Source organism: Macaca thibetana, chromosome 5, assembly GCF_024542745.1.
Source record: "Macaca thibetana thibetana isolate TM-01 chromosome 5, ASM2454274v1, whole genome shotgun sequence".
NCBI lineage: Eukaryota > Metazoa > Chordata > Mammalia > Primates > Cercopithecidae > Macaca > Macaca thibetana.
This window is the reverse complement of record NC_065582.1, coordinates 56,467,387-56,485,067: the sequence shown is the minus strand read 5'-3', so window position 1 is coordinate 56,485,067 and position 17,681 is coordinate 56,467,387. Positions and strand designations below refer to the sequence as shown.

The 17,681-nt window shown below is 35.4% G+C and overlaps 1 protein-coding gene across 1 annotated transcript in view; it reads left to right on the top strand.

Moving 5' to 3' along the window:
- The window catches only part of PCDH10 (protocadherin 10), a 62,344-nt gene extending 45,709 nt beyond the window's left edge, over nucleotides 1-16,635 (top strand). The window contains exon 5 of the mRNA XM_050789908.1: nucleotides 13,138-16,635. Within this exon, the coding sequence (XP_050645865.1) occupies nucleotides 13,138-13,208 (71 nt within the window). The 3' untranslated portion in view covers nucleotides 13,209-16,635. The remainder of the gene's footprint in view (nucleotides 1-13,137) is intronic.
- Nucleotides 16,636-17,681: the final 1,046 nt, after the last annotated feature.

The following is a 17,681-nucleotide window of genomic DNA, read 5'->3' as shown; positions in this document are numbered from 1 at the left end:
ATTAACATAGAGGTTGTACTTAAGATATGAGTGCCTTCAAGCAATAAAAGAAAAGGATTTTATCTAAAACTTTAGAAACACAGCATTTCATATTTAAAGTTGACAGAAATGTAAGGAAAAAATCCATATGGGTATCATTTTCCAGGTAGAAAATGTGAATTAAGGGATAGATACTTTTTACAATATTAAAATAATCAAATTAACCCCATAGAAATTTAGGTCTGAATTAACTACAAGGTAAAATAAGAAATGTGCTTCTTAATCTCATGTTTTTTTCTCTGTAACTGATTTTCTTGAGTTCAAATTGCACATACCTGAACCAAGGTTCATTTTATAAGGCAACAAGTTGGCCGGGGGGGAGGGTGTGGCTAGGCGTTTCTCTTGCTTTGAACATCTGATAAACCAATTCAGTGGAAGAGAAGGGAATGAAATACAGAAGAATGATAGTTCTCCATGAAATGTTAACAGCTATGATTACAAGTTGCCTTGGTTCTCCCTGTATATCTCTACCTTTTATCCCTTACTTTCACTCTTTCTGGGAAATATAACATAGACTCTTTAAAATTATGAATTTTCAGTGGTAAAATTAAATTGTATTAGATGACAGACATATACTGAGGTCTGACAGTGAGAGAATGTACGAATGAATGGTACTATTTGCTTTTAGGAAAATTCTAATTTCCAAGGAAATTGGAGGAAAATATTAAATAATCAAATAATTAAGTGATCAAAATTTATGGTTGAGAGTTATCAGTGGCCCGAGATTATAACATAAAAAAATAAGTAAATAGAATAGAAAAATAGATTAGAAAAGCATCAAAATACATCATTTATGTAAAAGCAAATGGTTCTTTGTGAAGCTTTTTTCAGATATATGTATAAAATAGGTCACAATGTAAAATATATTTCTTACTGTGAATCACTCCCCAAAATATTTGAAAAGCACTACACCATATGATCTGTATTTCAAATTTAAACTTATTTAATGCTGTGGAAACAGGGAAGATATTTTTGAAGTTAGCTCACATCTGAATCTTAATCTTTTACCCTTTGTAAAATATGGATAAGTACACTTAGTTGTAGAATAGATGTGAGGATTAGATGAGCGGATAAATCTGAAATGCATAGCACAATGCTAACACAGACTTGTAACTGCCCAACAGGTTCACCTTGCCCACTGCTTAGACACAGCCAATTTATCATGACAGGGGAATTGCAATAGAGAAAGTTGTTCATGCAGAGCCTGCTGTTAGGGAGACCAGAGTTTTATTATTACTCAAATCAGTTTTCCAGAGTATTTGGGGAATCAGAGTTTTTAAGGATAATTTGGTGGGTAAGGGGACCAGTGAATCAGGTCTGATTAGATGGTTCAGAGATGAAATCATAGGAAATAGAAGCTGTTAAGCTGTCATGTTGCACTGTTAGTTCCTGGCTGGGGGTCACAAGACCGGATGCACCAGTTTATCAATCTGGGTGGTGCCAACTGATTGATTAAGTACAGAGTCTCCAAAATATCTCAAACAGTGATCTTAGGTATTACAATAGTGAGGTTATCCCCAGAAGAAATTTAGAAAAGGTCAGAATCTTGTAGCCTTCAGCTGCATGACTCTTAAACCATAATCTCTAATCTTGTGGCTAATTTTTTAGTCCTACAAAGGCAGTCTAGTCCCCAGACAGGAAAGGGGTTTGTTTTGGGAAAGGGCTGTTATCATCTTTGTTTCAAAGTTAAACTATAAACTAAGTTTCTCCCAAAGTTAGCTTGGCCTATGCCTAGGAGTGAACAAGGACAGCTTGGAGGTTAAAAGCAAGATGGGATTGGCTAGTTTGGATCTCTTTCACTGCAATAATTTTCTCAGTTATAATTTTACAATGGCAGTTTCACAATGAAAGTAGTATATGTTATTACTTTTTTTTCCCAACATTTAACCACTGATCTTGGTTACCAAAAGTATAGAATACAGTCTACAAACAAAAGAAATTCTTTTCTCTAAATTCCAACCTGCCACAGAGTTGTGTCTAAGCAGTGCAAATTTCAAACCCTCAAGATGAAAGTAGACTTGCCTTTGGTATCCACTCATCAGCTCAGTTCATATTTGCCTCTCCATTTATCAGTAGTATGGAGTACAAAAAATAAAACACATCTGGCTAGCTTCACTTTCTTCCTCCCCTTCATTTTACGACTCTCAAATAGTCCTCTATCTCTACTGTTGAAAAATACATGTGTATGTTTGCACTAGGACATATTTAACTGACCCTAATGTCCTTTCTGAATATGTATTTCCATACAAATAAATGCTTGTTGGAAATACCGAATATTTGAAAGAATCATTTTGTTTGCATATGATTTTCATAAAAATGAATTAGGGCAGTGTTTAGTATCTGCTCAATAGAATTGAATTTTAAAAGTTGCTGTAATAGTAGACTTCTTGAAATTGTCATTACTTAGCTTGACAGGCTCTGTTCCCTAGAGGTGTCCTTTGGGTGTTCAGAATATAACTAAAATCTCTTCTTTTTTTTTTTTTTTTTTTTTTTTTTTGAATCAAAAGTTTTATCTCCTTGTCAGGAAAACTAGGTTTTAAATTTCCCAGTTAAGGTAGTTCAAATTAATCTGTAACTTAACTGATATTTCTAAAGGAGTATTCATATTGTGAAGGGAATTAATTGATCCATATTGAAAATATTGTGTAGGTGAAGATATTTTTGTTTTGGTATGCTTCTTTATTTTTTGTAGAAAACATCTGATGATCATTGGGCAGTTCCTCAACCAATCTGTCTGAAAGATAGGAACATTTAGATAACATTGCAATCACCTAATCTGAAACACAATCCCCATCTCCATTTTCTCCCTATCATTATGAAAAACTCTTATCTTGATCATGAAAAAAAGAAGTGTTGGCATGGTGAATTGTGTAAGCCCACAACTCTAAATGTTACTTCAAAAATGTGAGAATTCTCTTATTCTCAGTTGTGTTTCTTAATTAATAATAGAGTGAATAGCCAATTTCAAACTTCTCTAGCAATATATTTCTCTCAAAATTGTGTGTGTGTGTGTGTGTGTGTGTGTGTGTGTGTGTGTGTGTGTGTGTAATTGGGAAAGGTAATAACAGGCTCATATGAAAGAATTACATGAACATAAAGGATCATATTATAGGTAAAACATCCACCTTTTGTTCCCCTCTAATGTTAGTCTTTAAAGTATCAACATGCCTGTTTGGAAAGCAATAGTATTTGATCATCAACAAACTGGCATGGGCCTTTCAACACCACGCAATTAATGATTTATTTTAACATTACATGAAAACCACCCTTATTTATGACAGGGCTACGAAGACTCCAAAAAAAAAAAAAAAAAAAAAAAACATGGTTGTAACAGAATATACCAAACGAAACTGAATTAAAGACAGAGAGAATGAGAGGTGTGTGAGAGTTACATTTTAAGATACATAAGTTAAGATAAGGAAAAAAGTAATGAAAACAAATGATAAGTAATTCTATTTTAACCTGACAAAGAATGAAATAAAGTGGTATAGTACTCCTTAAGCAACATTAAGAAGTATATTAAATTTTATTTTAAAATGTGGTAATATCAAACCACCTCATTGAATGCCTCCATAGATGCTTACGTTGCTTCCATTGCCTCTTTGACAATGATGTATGGCCTCACATGACAGTGTTTGCAAATATTACTCCATTTAAAGGTGTCTTCCTGATGCTAGGATGATGTCCTTATAACTTTAGAAACCAGAATAGGGAAACATTGGTGATACCACTAACATCATGCAAAAATATGTAATACTGGCCTAGCTTTTTATCAAGTTATATGATAAGGCTACAACAGTGTGGTTATTGGTTATAGATGTTACTGCTGAGGTGAGAAGCAAACTTCTAACTGGAAATCAGTTATTGGGAGTGAAAAGGATATATTAGGTGATTTTTTTACTTTAAGATGTATTTTTGTGTGTGTGAGAAAGCATTTTTTAACACTCTATAGAAGTGTCTATCCAAGTCCTACATATAATAACAATAAAAGATAAAAATAAATGCTACAAATAACTAAGAATTGACTAATTTAGAGTTAGCAAGATAACTTGTCTGGCTGGCGGCTCATACTTGTAATCCCAGCACTTTAGGAGGACGAGGTGTAAGGATCGCTTGAGTTCAGGAGTTGGAGATCAGCCTGGGTGACATGGAGAGACCCTGTCTCTACAAAACAATGTTTTAAAAATTTAGCCGGGAGTAGTGGCGTGCACCTGTAGTCCCAGCTACTTGAAAGGCTGAAATGGTAGGATCACTTGAGCCGGAGAGGTGGCGGTTGCAGTGAGCTGAGACTGTGTCACTGCACTCCAGCCTGGGTGACAGAGTGAAACCCTGTCTAAATAATAATAATAATAATAATACGTTGATTAATTAAATAGCAAGATAACTTGCAACAATGGAAAAGAGAAAAAGAGACGTTGGGGTAAGAAGAGACTACTGTGAATCTCTAGGTAAGGAACAAATGAACCCAATTGACTTAGAATGAACTGGTAAAAATGGAGGGGAGAGGGTAGAATTGAGAGGCCTTTCAGAGGACAAATAGACTGTACTTCTTCACTACCTTGATGGTCAGTCAGCTGATGAAGGCGAGGGAGAAATGATGGAGAGGACCATAATGCCATTAAACAAGTTAAGGTAAAGGAAAACAAACAAACAAACAAAAAAACAATGTGCAGAAAGGTATCTTATTTGTAGAAAGGCTTTCTAATTCTATTATTTAATTTTACTATGTTTTCTGCCAATGTGGGGCCTGAAGTACATTATAGTTGAACAATTCCACAGTTGTTGTTAATTTTTTATTTTTTTATTTATTTAGTTATTTTTTGTTTTGAGACGGAGTCTTGCTCTGTCACCCAGGCTGGAGTTCGGTGGCGCGATCTCGGCTCACTGCAAGGTCCACCTCCTGGGTTCACACCATTCTGCTGCCTCAGCCTCCCCAGCAGCTGGGACTACAGGCGGACGCCACCACGCCTGGCTAATTTTTTTGTGTTTTTAGTAGAGACGGGATTTCACCATGTTAGCCAGGATGGTCTCGATCTCCTGACCTCGTGATCCACCCGCCTCGGCCTCCCAAAGTGTTGGGATTACAGGGGTGAGCCACCCCGCCCGGCCTTTAATTTTTATTCTAATATAAAATGGTACTATCCGTGCTGCATTCTGCTTTATTCTCTGTGTAATAACTGATGGTTATTAATACTATTTAAATTAAATATCTTAAGTCAAAACTTTCTCATTAATGTTTAGAAGCAATTTTATAAATATATGTAAATTATAAATAGTTTTAAAGTTTTTTTGTATGTATAACTTTGACTAGTATATGTACCCAATTAGGCTTGACTCATGTAAAAATAACACAGGTTAAGTCCAACTTTCTGGCTTTTTTGTTTGTTTGTTTGTTTTGTAACACACCCATAACAATAAGTAATAAAGATAAAGAAAATGTTAATAAAAAAATTAAAAGATGCAACAATTGTAAAAGGCATTTTAAAATCTTTCCTATAAATCTGAGTTCAACTAATGTTTTCAACAATTATTTTTGAAGAAGTCTTAACACCTTCAAGTTGTTAAGTCTATGTTCATCAACTATCTTCTAACCTCTACTAGCAATTAATCTCATTTTCTATTTTTTAAGCAGGTCCCACAGGATGATAGAATTTTAATGCAGAACAGGGCCTTAAAAATATTTTGGTCTGAATCCCACCTATGAAGAAAATAACACAAATATAAGTCAACTCATGGAAGAACCTAATAATAAACCTAACAACCTACACTAATCCTTTCTCTTGACTCTGAACTCTCCACCTGTGCCAAGCTATGTTTCCATTCTCTGTGTCTTATTTTAAATTGAAATCTTGGGAGTAGTTATATTTGAAAATATGCAAATAAATTATAACATCTAGAACCTCACTTTATATTTTAAAATTTCCACTTCTTAGTATGTTCATCCATAATGATGATTCTCTCATAAAAGGCACTGTTAAATTTGGTCTAAGAAACTAAAGACAGTTCTTACTATTCTTTTATGGATTTATATTAAAATGAAATGTAGGCATTTTTATTCCTCTTAATGACAAGTTATATTGGTAGTGAGTAAGCACAATTAGAGCCAAATATGAGTATGTCTCCCAGAGAAATCACATTGAACAAACTGCTGCATCACCAAGAGTAAATCTGACTAACCTGATTTTACAAAATCATCATCATTTCACCCAATAATTTCACCCAAGCTAGCTCAATATACTTCAACTAATTTAGTGAAGCATTGAAAGAAAAATAGGAAGGCATGCAAAGGGTAGTTTAGTCATGTATTATTCACCCCATTGAAGGAGGCATTCCCACCATAGGGTTATGGGAATGGAGACACACACACCTAACAGTGGACAGATGGATGACAATGACAGCAATTTTTTAGTCAAATATTCTCACAACCTTGGGGAAGAACCTGCACGACAAAAAAGGCCTTGCTGGGGTTGCACTCGGGGACGGAGCAAACAACCTCCCACTAGAGGATGTGACTGAATTGTTTGAGTAATTCTGTGGGTCTGGGCCTGGAACTGAAACCTCACTACTTAGGGATAAAAAGGAATTATGCTGGGCACGGTGGCTCATGCCTGTAATCCCAGCATTTTGGGAGGCCGAGGCAGGCAGATCACCTGAGGTCGGAAGTTCGAGACCAGCCTGACCAACATAGTCTCTACTAAAAATACAAAACTAGCCGGGCATGGTGGATCATGCCTGTAATCCCAGCTACTCTGGAGGCTGAGGCAGGAGAATGGCTTGAACCTGGGAGGCGGAAGTTGCAGTGAGCCGAGATCATGCCATTACACTCCAGCCTGGGCAACCAGAATTAAACTCCATCTCAAAAAAAAAAAAAGAAAAAGAAAAAGAAAAAAAGGAATTGTGCTTGAGGATCCCTAATAAAGACAATTCTTTGGCTAGGGGAATCTTATCTTTGGGATCAGAATGCAGAAGGCTTAGGGCATTTGAGGCTCTCTCGGTTATATAAGATATCAAGGCAGCACGTAATATTGGGCCTTAATTTTAGACCCCCACTATCTCCTTGAAGCCTTGGCATCAGTTTATATCTTTGTCATAAGTAGATTGCTATGCAGTGGAACAAACTCCCTAGGATGTGAAGTATGCACTTGACCAGGGTAAAGAGGGCTATGAATGATGGAATCTTCAAAAACATAAACTTTAGTGGTGTCCCGCTTATGACCAATAAAGAAAAGTGAGGGACTTGTGTGGCATTATTGCAGAGAATACAGAGGGATGTGGATTTAAGCTAATCCATACCTATGGCAATAGCAGGGGTTCTATTTACCAGTTAGTAGCTTAAACAGCAATTCTTTGAAGATAGCATTATGCCTCTTACTTAACCTGGCTGTTCAGGGTCTTGAGGGTACATGGAAGTTGCACTGAGTACCTTCTTTAAGAGCCCAACATTGTCTATTTTAAGAAGTAAAGTAAATGCCTTAATCACTATCAATAATGTTTACAACTTTAAAGGAATAAGAAGTGTTCTGGCGAGGCCTTGTATTGTGGCCCTAGTACATATAGTGACATTTGTTGCCTTGATTTTTATATTATGTCTCTGTGGGGCAAGAGATTCTCAGAGATCTTTACCTCCAAGGGATCAACTCTTAGACAACAGACTGAGAGATTATGAAAATGTACGGAAGAAGGCATTTCCCATCCAGGGCTTTTGGTACAAAACTGACTGCCTTATGTTTGGCCAGTTATGCTGACCCTTTCATCCTGTTGTTTATCAGGGACATCCTGACAGAGGAATTTTACTGAAAAGCAGTAAAATTCCATTGAGCTCCATCACATATAATGGTGGTAGTTGATCCATAAAGTGTATCAACATGTTCTCTCAGTTGTTCGCAGGTTGTTAAGAGTTCCACAAGTGAGTTGATCTCTTCTAGCACTGAGGCATCAGACAAGAGGCTGAGGAGAGGTGAAGCCACTCATTCTTGCAGGGAGGCTATATTAGAGGGTCCAGTTTGGTGCCAGTCTGTTGAAGGAAGTCCTAGGTAGCTATGCAGAACTTATGGAATGCTAATTTCATGACTCAGGGCATAATGGCCAGCTTGGTATGGAGGATCAGAAGCCAATATCTATAGAGTTCTCTATTTCCAGAAAAGCCCAGTGTGTGACCAAAAATTGCCAAGCTAAAGATGTATGGTGTAGGGCCAAGGAGAAGTCCACTGTCAGCTTATGCCATGGTATAGAGATTCCAGAAGCAATGAGAAGTGGTCAAATTATATACCTTTATTTGAATTTTGTTCTCTCTCTCTGTATCCAAGATTCCTTCCTTCTTTTTCTAACAATTTTTCCCTTCTATACTCTGCTCATAGTTATAAACTTTTTACTTTAGCAAACCTTAAATAATTATCATAAAGGTTAGGGGCCCTTTCCAAGGAAATGGTTGTATCATAGGGTTTAAGAGCCCCAGACTTAAGTTGGGTTTTAATAACACCTATGCTTTGCCATAGGGGTGTCATGGGTATTTTACCCTGCCAAGCTAAGAATCATGATCTTTATTGCAACAGAGAAACAGACAACATTTTGGCACAATGGAAGAGTTCTGGGGTCATGACCCAGAGGTCATTCTCAAAACCATTGTCTACTATAGGCATGCAGCCTCTCTCTTTTTTTTTTTTTTTTTTTTAATCTCTCTGTACAAATTTCCTCAGAATATTTTGAATTTCTAAACATATAAAGTTTAATAATCACAGCTTTCAGTCTGTTTCCTGATCACTCTAGGTGGACACCTTCTGTGTGGTTGAGGGTAAAAATGTTGGGAGCCTAGTAGTCCACCTGTAGACAGCTATCTCATTCCCCAGTGAATATCAGTCAATCTCTTCAGTGCTGGAGACCGCATCTAGTAAGGTCATTTTGACTGTGAGGCAGGCATGGCAGTGAAGTACTTTTGCATGCTGGTAAACAGCAACACTAAGAAAAGCCTAGGTATTTTGGATAGGGTTTTTCACTGGGAGAGTAGCTGCATTACCTCTCCATTGTTTTAAGAGGGGCTGGTAAGAAATGCTCCTAAACTCTCTCTCATTATTTTTCCATCAGTGTCTTGACCATGGGCTGCCATGGATGTCTACCTTTGTACCCCTGGGAGTCAGGAGGATGCATGGGATGCATTGAGGGAAACAGTTACACAGGAAATGGGCAAGGTGGCTACCTTTGCCTGAACGGCAGCTCTCGTTAGGCAACATGGGAGCCATGCTTAATTCTTTCTAGGGTATCAGTCTTCTTCTTTTCTACAAACCTGGCAATGTGTCATCCCATGTTCCTCCTGGGGGTGTACAGTCACAGTTAATATCCACGTGGCTGTCACACGCAGCTAATGGAGGTCACTAGATTAGATGCCATAACCAGAGAGCTCTAGATTACCCTTGATAGGCAGGACTCAAGCACCAGCCTACCTTTAAGGTGCTGTGTTGTCACTACTTTTATGGGCAGGAGACTCAGGGACACTTGCCAAAAACAGACCAAACCCAACAGTCAGTCATGCCTAGGTATAGTCAATTAACAAGAATTCTTCTTTTGGAGAAAAACAAGAGTTTCCTAGAAAGGGAAGAGAAGGAACAAAGTGGTACTGGAACCAATTAGTGGTTTGTTCGCATGTGGCCTTCCTAGTATCATGAAAGTACTTAGCCAAAAGCAATGAATTAAAGTTGACCAGGTGTCCTTGGTCATGGTTGGAGGTCATTCTTTAAGAGGTTATTTTACTTGCCTCCTATTCACTCTATTGGTGAGGGAGACATTCCTGCCCTGGGATTATTGGGATGGAGAATCTGCAGCTGGACACTGGACAAATGGCATCTACAACAATTTATTAGTCACATCTTCTCACATCCTGGGAGAGGAGGACACTACATTCTGCACAGGACCATGTGGAGGTTGCACTTGGAAACAAAGGGAACAACCAGGGACTGTGGGAGAAAAGCTTTGTGTTTCAAGAAGTGAACCCTGGTTCCAAGGGGATGATGTGATTAGCTTATTTGAATAATTCCATGTGTTAGCAGGGAACTGAAACCACTACTAGGAAACCCAGGATAAGCAGGGCCTGTGCCTGGTCTCCTTGATAAGGAGGATGGTTTGGTTAAGAGACCTCATCTTCTGGAGCAGAGTGGGAAGGGAACTTGAAGTTAGACTTTTTGAGTCCTTCCTCGTGATGCCAACACATAACAATGGGCCTTAATTTTAGGCCTCAGACACTAAGGGTGAGCAGTATCTAGTATGAAAAAGACCAAAACTCTATGTGAACACTTGAAGAATTTAGGTCTTGGTCAGGCTTGACTCTTGCCAAATTTTTCTGTTGTTAAGCTTTGATTCTTTGAAAGGGTTTCCATATCATCTTCTAAACAAAGTGGACCATTTTTGTAAATAAACTTTTCATGAACACAGGATCCCCCAGCTCTTTTGTAAACTTGTGAGAGAATCTCTTTGTGATTAAGGTCTGAAATCTGGTATTGTATAACTTGATGGTCCATTTTTATCTGTGTTGCAGGCACTTTGTCAGCTCTTTCAATCTTCAAACCCAAGTCTTTCAACTTTTGGAAATTTTCTCGAGTTATTACTCTCATCATTTCTTCCCTTATTTTTCTTCATTTTTTTGGATCCTTCATTATTTGGATGCTGAACCTCCTCTACTGCTCTGTCAATTTTCATTACTTTTTCTTTTCTATATTTTAAAAATGTACTTTCTGGGGTATTTTGTTATGTATCTATTCCAAACCTCTACTGAGCTTTTTATTTTATTATTACTATTATTATTGTTACTTGAATTCTAAGTAATTTTTGTTTTCTGAATGTTCCTCTTTTAAAGTACTTTTAACTCTTTGTGTATGCAATACTTTATTTTATTCATCCAAATATATTGATGACAGTTTATTTTACATTTCATTGTTTCCAGATAGTGTCTCCTATAATTATGTTAGAGACTTTTCATAACGTTTTATGATACTTGGCTGTCATCTCATAATTAAGAATTTAGGTACTCTAAAATGCTGAAGATAAATTCTGCCCCTGTGTGGAGGACTTGTTGAGTATGTTTGTCTGTAGGATAATCTGGCCAAAATTTAATTGGAGAACTCCTGGTCAATATGTTTAGGCATATTTTTCTTCTTGGTCTTGTTAGATAACCAAGAGAAATATTTTCAGGTCTTCTGCCTGGAGGTATAAGGGTATAAGCCTGGGTACTTGAATTCTGAAAACTAACTAGGAAAAAAAATCTGGAAGACCTAAGATCCAGACTTCTTGGTATGACGATTGCACTTTAAAATGTACCTGCTGTTTTCTAATGTAGGAGCGCTCTGTTTCAACCTCCTTAGAGAATAATAAATCTCCTGTCTTCTAACCAGAGGGAATAGTTGATCATCTACATGTGCACAGTTGATGAGGACATCTGGAGGTCTAACTGTTTCTTAATAACATTTTTGGTCCTTTTTATTAGGTTTATTTTTACCCCTACTTCAGAACTAATTTGTGCTATCAATTACTGAGCCTTTGGAATTTTCTGTGGGATAAACCAGGTTTCTTCTTTACACTCTTAGATTCCAGCTAAGGTTTTAAAACTTTTGCAGTTAGTATGTCAATTATACCTTTTTATCTACTTCCAAACGTTCAGAATGTTGTCATAGTTATTTCCTCAATTGTTTGTCTTTCATTTGTCATTGTAACTTTTTCATTAAACTTTTTTTCACGTTCATAAAGTTTTAGGAGGAAGGAATGTTAGTGCATTAATTGACCTCTCCCCTCTCTGTAACTGGGATCTTGAAAATAATCTATGGACATAATAAGCAAAGTCTTATAAGCGTAACGCAGAATGTCATGTGGAAATTTGATCTTACATTATTGAGAGTTTGAATATGGGATTCTCTTTAGTATTTTTTTTTAATATTTTTGCTGTTGTTAGGGCTATATAGAAAAGCATTGATATGTTTGAAATTGAATCACAATTTGGAATTAATAACAAATTTTAAATATAAATAATTCATTTATTTCATTACATATCAATAAATAAAATAATAAAATATGTAATTCATTTTTCCCTATGTCACTATTACAATAACTTATTTTTACTTTTTTTGTAATATCATTATCTTGAAATCTAAAGTAATTTTAAAACAATAATGTTAAAACCAAAGGAGTAATATGCATTGTTATATTTGTTATAGATTAGAATAGTGATTATTTATTCAATTGTCTTTAAGGTTATTATATTATATTACAATATAAAACTTAATATAGCTTTTCTCTCATTGCATTGGTTTATTTACCATATTACTCTATTTTGAATAGCGGCCTGAAATTAGTGTCCAAATACTATCAGACAACTAGCAAGCTTCAGTACTTGAGGTCAATTTAATTACACTGTGCATGACAGAAACTAGGCCATTTGGGCATTGCCTTTGCCACCAGCAATTGACACCTGAGTGTTAATGAGCTGATAATTAAGAGTTGGCACATACAGACACATTTTACTGTTTAAGACTAGGATAACCATATGCTGCGTAACTTCTGTGCTAAGTACTTTGTTAGCTCCAGAATTTACACAATTATATTTGTGAGTTGTGTTTTTTTTTCAAATTTCAATTTTTCATGTTTAAAAAAGATAAAAACTGTTACTTACAAAATGTAAGTAACTGTACTCATCAATTACAAGTTATGAAACTTTCTAAAACTAGCAAGATTATATTTGGAGAGCAATATATTTGGGGAAAAGGAATGCAGAGTTTGTTAGTAGAATTACTTTTAGTTTAAAACCACATTGACGGAACTTGCATTCTGAAATGCCTTTTGTAATATATAAAAGTACCTAAAGCAATTTAACATGACTGTGTTTATGTAGGATTGACAGCTTCTGTGATGGCCCATAATGATTTTCACATCCTAACATTGACAGCCTTGAGTAATACCTCTCCCCTGAATGTAGATGGGATATAGTAAACCACCTCTAAAAAATCAATGTGATAAAAGTGAAGTGATTTCACACTTGACATTAGGGTATCGAAATGCTATTGTTTCCATTTTGAAGAACTTCTTATGTACTGTCTTGCTATTTTTTTGGATTCCTTGCAGAGCTGTTGTGGAGGCAACTACGTGGAGAGACCCATGTGGCACAAGATCAAGGGCTGTCAACTACCACATGAGTGAGCTTGGAAACAGACTCCCAAGTTGAGCATTCAGATGAAACCACAGCCCCTGCTGACAGTTTGACTGCAACTTTCTGAGAGTCCTTAGCCAGAGGCACCTAGCTAAGCTGCACTAAAATTTTTGAACCACACAGATTGTGCGATAATAAATATTTGTGGTTTTATGTTGCTATGTTTTGGGGTATATTGCCATGCAACAATAAATAGTTAATACATTATGTAGGTGAGAATCTTATTGTCTGATACAGTAATATGAAGTAATATGAAGTATTACAGTAATATGAAGTATTTTTTCTGGTGTGATGTGGCCATTTTCAAAAACAATATGTATAATGTACACATCCTGTTGCTTTACTTTCTCTTCAATTTTCAGTTCTTGCTTACTCCTCTTTTCCTGACCTTGCACACAAAAAATCATCCCCACCATTTTTGGGATTGATCTATTGGCTTAAAAAAAATAAAGCTGTCCTCATCAGATGAAAAATGTATTAACTTTAGTGAATTTTAGTTGTGGGAATTACTTCTAATTTTCTTCTTTGAAACAGTTTGCTTTCCATAGAATCCTCTGTAGGACATATAGCCTTTTATATGCAGATTGGTATAATTATGCTTTGAAATAGCTCTGAATTCCCTGTAGCTTAAACTGAGAACATGAAAGGCCAAATGTTATGTCGAACTGAAGGATATAAAAGTGCACGTACATCAATCCAAAATGAGATATAGAAATGAACAGCTTTCACACAGTGATGTCAGTTTTTGACAGATTATTGAAGGGTCTTTATAAGTGCAGAGACTGCCATGGGTAGCATGAAAACTCTGCCTGGGGATAGCCTTATCAGCTAGTATTTTGTATTTCTTCAAAACCGAAAGGTGAGTAGATGTTAAGCAAAACAAGAGAAATACTCTGTGACGAAAGCATTAACTGTCTTCCCAGAAATGACATCTGGTTTCAAATGGCAAAATACAGTGCGATCTAGTGATGGAATCATCTACCCAATCTGACATTCTAGAGATGGCAGCCTAGATGAGGTGCTTACATTTTAAGGTCGATAGAAAACCGACATGGCAATCTTCACCTCCATAGTGATCCCAGTGACAGACAAAGGCCTCTTCTGCACAGGAGGGGAAACTATTGAGCCGGTGACAGACACATCAAGAGTATTTAAAGCACCCACATTCTGTTTTACTAACAGCAGGAAGATTTAAAAAAAAAAATAATGGATTTTTATATGTTCACAACTTGAAATCAATACTATGCTTATTTAAAAACAGATTATAAAGAAACTCAACTTTATACTGGAAGAGTACGTAGTGTTAACTTTTAATATCCGATAATTATCATACCTATTTTGAATTAAGTAAAAATATATCTTAGAATTGTTCTCTTGCATCAGCTATTCATAGGCAATCCATTTTTTTTCTACTTACAGCGCGTATCCTCTCCTGAAATCATATCCAAACAAAGGAATTGAATATCCACATTATCTGGGTTTGTTAGTAGAAAGAAATATTTTTTAAATTTAAGACAAAAATCCCCTTTATTCTAGTGTTTCTAGAATGTGCAGATATTAAGTAGGTACAATTGAAATCAATATAAGAGGAGGGCAAAAATTTTTTGAACAAAGCATACGCTCTGAAACTAATGCTGATTCAAAGGGAATTGTGTATGTGAGGAATACAATACTTAGGTATTCATTCTAAGCCAGGAAATTCTACCAAGTTTTGCACTTTGCAAACTTTATCACTTATAATGTGTAAAGTACGTATTGGAAGGAAATGATGATAACTCAAGTAATAGTTAAGGAAAACATAACTGTTAATTAGCTCTGACACTAAAATTTTTTAAAAATCCAATCTACTAAAATGTTTTTTTCCTGAAATAATTAACATAATGTTTTTAAAAATTAAAAGGTTTCAAACCTATGCCTTAATGTATGCATTAGGTTAGTTCCACTTAATTAATTGATACTTTAGGAAATACACAGACAATATATAATGGATAGCATGATGACTCTAAAATTATTACAAACTGAACTCTCACTTTACTACTTAAAATCATGTGACCTTGGTGAAGTTTTGCTAGCTAACTCACAGACACAAATTATTTCTAATATCTGAACTACGGTCATGAATTAAATTTTAATCAGAATGATGTTAGACAAAATAATTTCCATTTTATAGGGAGAATCCTTTATGATCTGGGGACATACTCATTGCATATATTCATGTGGAATTCCCTGTTCAGGGAAGTTCTGGATAGAAATAAAAAAGCAAAATAAACCGTTAAAATCTTATAATACTCTTAATGACTTATTAAAATTGTTCCTGTCATTGGTGATGGGCAATAGTGGTTTCTAGATTTTATCAGCAGGCATGACAAGTCATCTCTTCTTAAACAAGATATTTAGACCTCATTTTATTCCAGTGAATAAAGGGAAGTAAAGAGCATCTCTACCATGAGTTTTTATACAACTCCATACCAAGATATGCACCAAAAGTAATAAAAACATTTTTTTGTAAGAAAATGCAGCTCCAAACTGGCACAAACCGTGACAAGCATATAAGAATCATTTAAAAATAAAAACTAAGATAGTTCTAAAGTTCAGTGAAAGCTGATACTTATTGAGTGCTCCTTCTGTGACAAGTGCTATGCTGGTCATCACTACACTTACATGAGAAATGTACTATCTTTAATCTGTTTAAAATGATAAAGATGTGAAAATCATGTAAACTTTATTTCTTAATTTTAAGGCTAGTGAGTATTGGAGCTGAGAAGTGGCCTCTGGCCAAATGACACCTGCTGTTAGTTCCCTTAAGTGGTATGGGAAATAAGACAAAATAAAATGAAGTAATTCATCACTTAATGTTTATTAAAAAGGTCTAAAATAGGTATCTTATGTATTGAATTTTAAAGATAAATTATTTTAGATACATTAACCCCTCCCATATTTAAACCAAATAGCTATGTAAAACAAAGTTAGTTCATAGTTCAAATAATGGAAATGATCAAGACTTTAAGGCCTAAGTTGTAGGTTTTATGCTTTTTTCCTACATCTCCAGACTATGACAGCATATCTCATATTATACTGTTTGTGTGTGTGTGTCTGTGTCTGTGTATGTGTATTTCTGTGTGTGTGTTTGAGTGAAAGAGAGAGAGAAATGAGTTTAGAATAGATGGTAACACTATTGGTAATGAATAGAATAGTATACAATGAAGCACAATATAATACATTGGAATAAAATGAGATCTAAAGATCTTGTTTAAAATTCTCAAATGTATGCTCCCTAAGCCTTCAGTTCCACTAGATTGAGGGTTGGGGTGGAAGTGAAGTATTGGAATTTTTATTTTCAAATGGATACTGCATCCTATATCAATTCCTGAAAGATGTACAATTCCTTAGCTACAGCCTGGAGACAGAACGAGACTCCATCTCAAATAAATAAATAAATAAATAAATAAATAAATAAATCTCGTGAGTCCTTCAATTAAAAAAAAAAAAAACTTATCTAACATTTTTTAGCCTATTATTCCTAATCACTGTTCATGAAACTTTTTTTTTTTTATAAAATTAGCAGCTACAAATGAAAGTTATGAGGAACATACTTTGAGAAAGGTTGATTTATTTTTCCATGTATTTTGCAGAAGTGGAAAATTAGGGCCAGAGGAGTGTGACTTAAGGTCCTTTGGCAAACTAGTAGCAGAACTGGAATTGAAATACACAAAGCTGATACCTTTTATGCATACATCAAACTCAGGACATGGAAGTAGATGTCCTGGGTTGCCATCCGTCTTCTAATACTTTAAATCCGTGTGACTTTTGAAAAATCACTTAACCAAACTGTGCCTTAGTTTTTTATTTTATGATTTGTGACTAATTATTTAACTTTCCTCACTGGATTATCAGCACGTTCCATGGAAAATGCATATAAAATTTATATGCATCATGGCTACAATAAATGTTGTAGTATGTTATATATGTTTAGACAGATTATAGAAGAAGTGAGAAGAATTATTACAAGGTACTAAAGGTTCTACATAGCTCCTTTTCATTAAGTTTGCAAACAAAGCTCTAGGATCGTGTTTATGTATTTGTAGGAAGCAAGAGATGGTCCTGTTGAGAATTCATCTTAAGGAGAAAAAAAAAAAAAAAAAAAAACCTTTTGACATTATCATTAAATAATTACATGTCTGACAGGTGAGAAATAATTAAAATTGTGACATGGCTTTGGACAGTATCTATGTGGGTTCAGATCCTGGCTGTGTCACTCACTAGTTCATTAATGGAAGTAGCAACAACTATACTCATGAGATTATTGGAGGAGTATTGTATTATGCTGCTAAGAAGAAATAAATGAGACTGGGTAATTTATAAAGGAAAGAGGTTTAATTGACTCAGTTCCACGTGGCTTGGGAGGACTCAGGAAACTTACAATCATGGTAGAAGGGGAAGCAAACATGTCCTTCTTCAC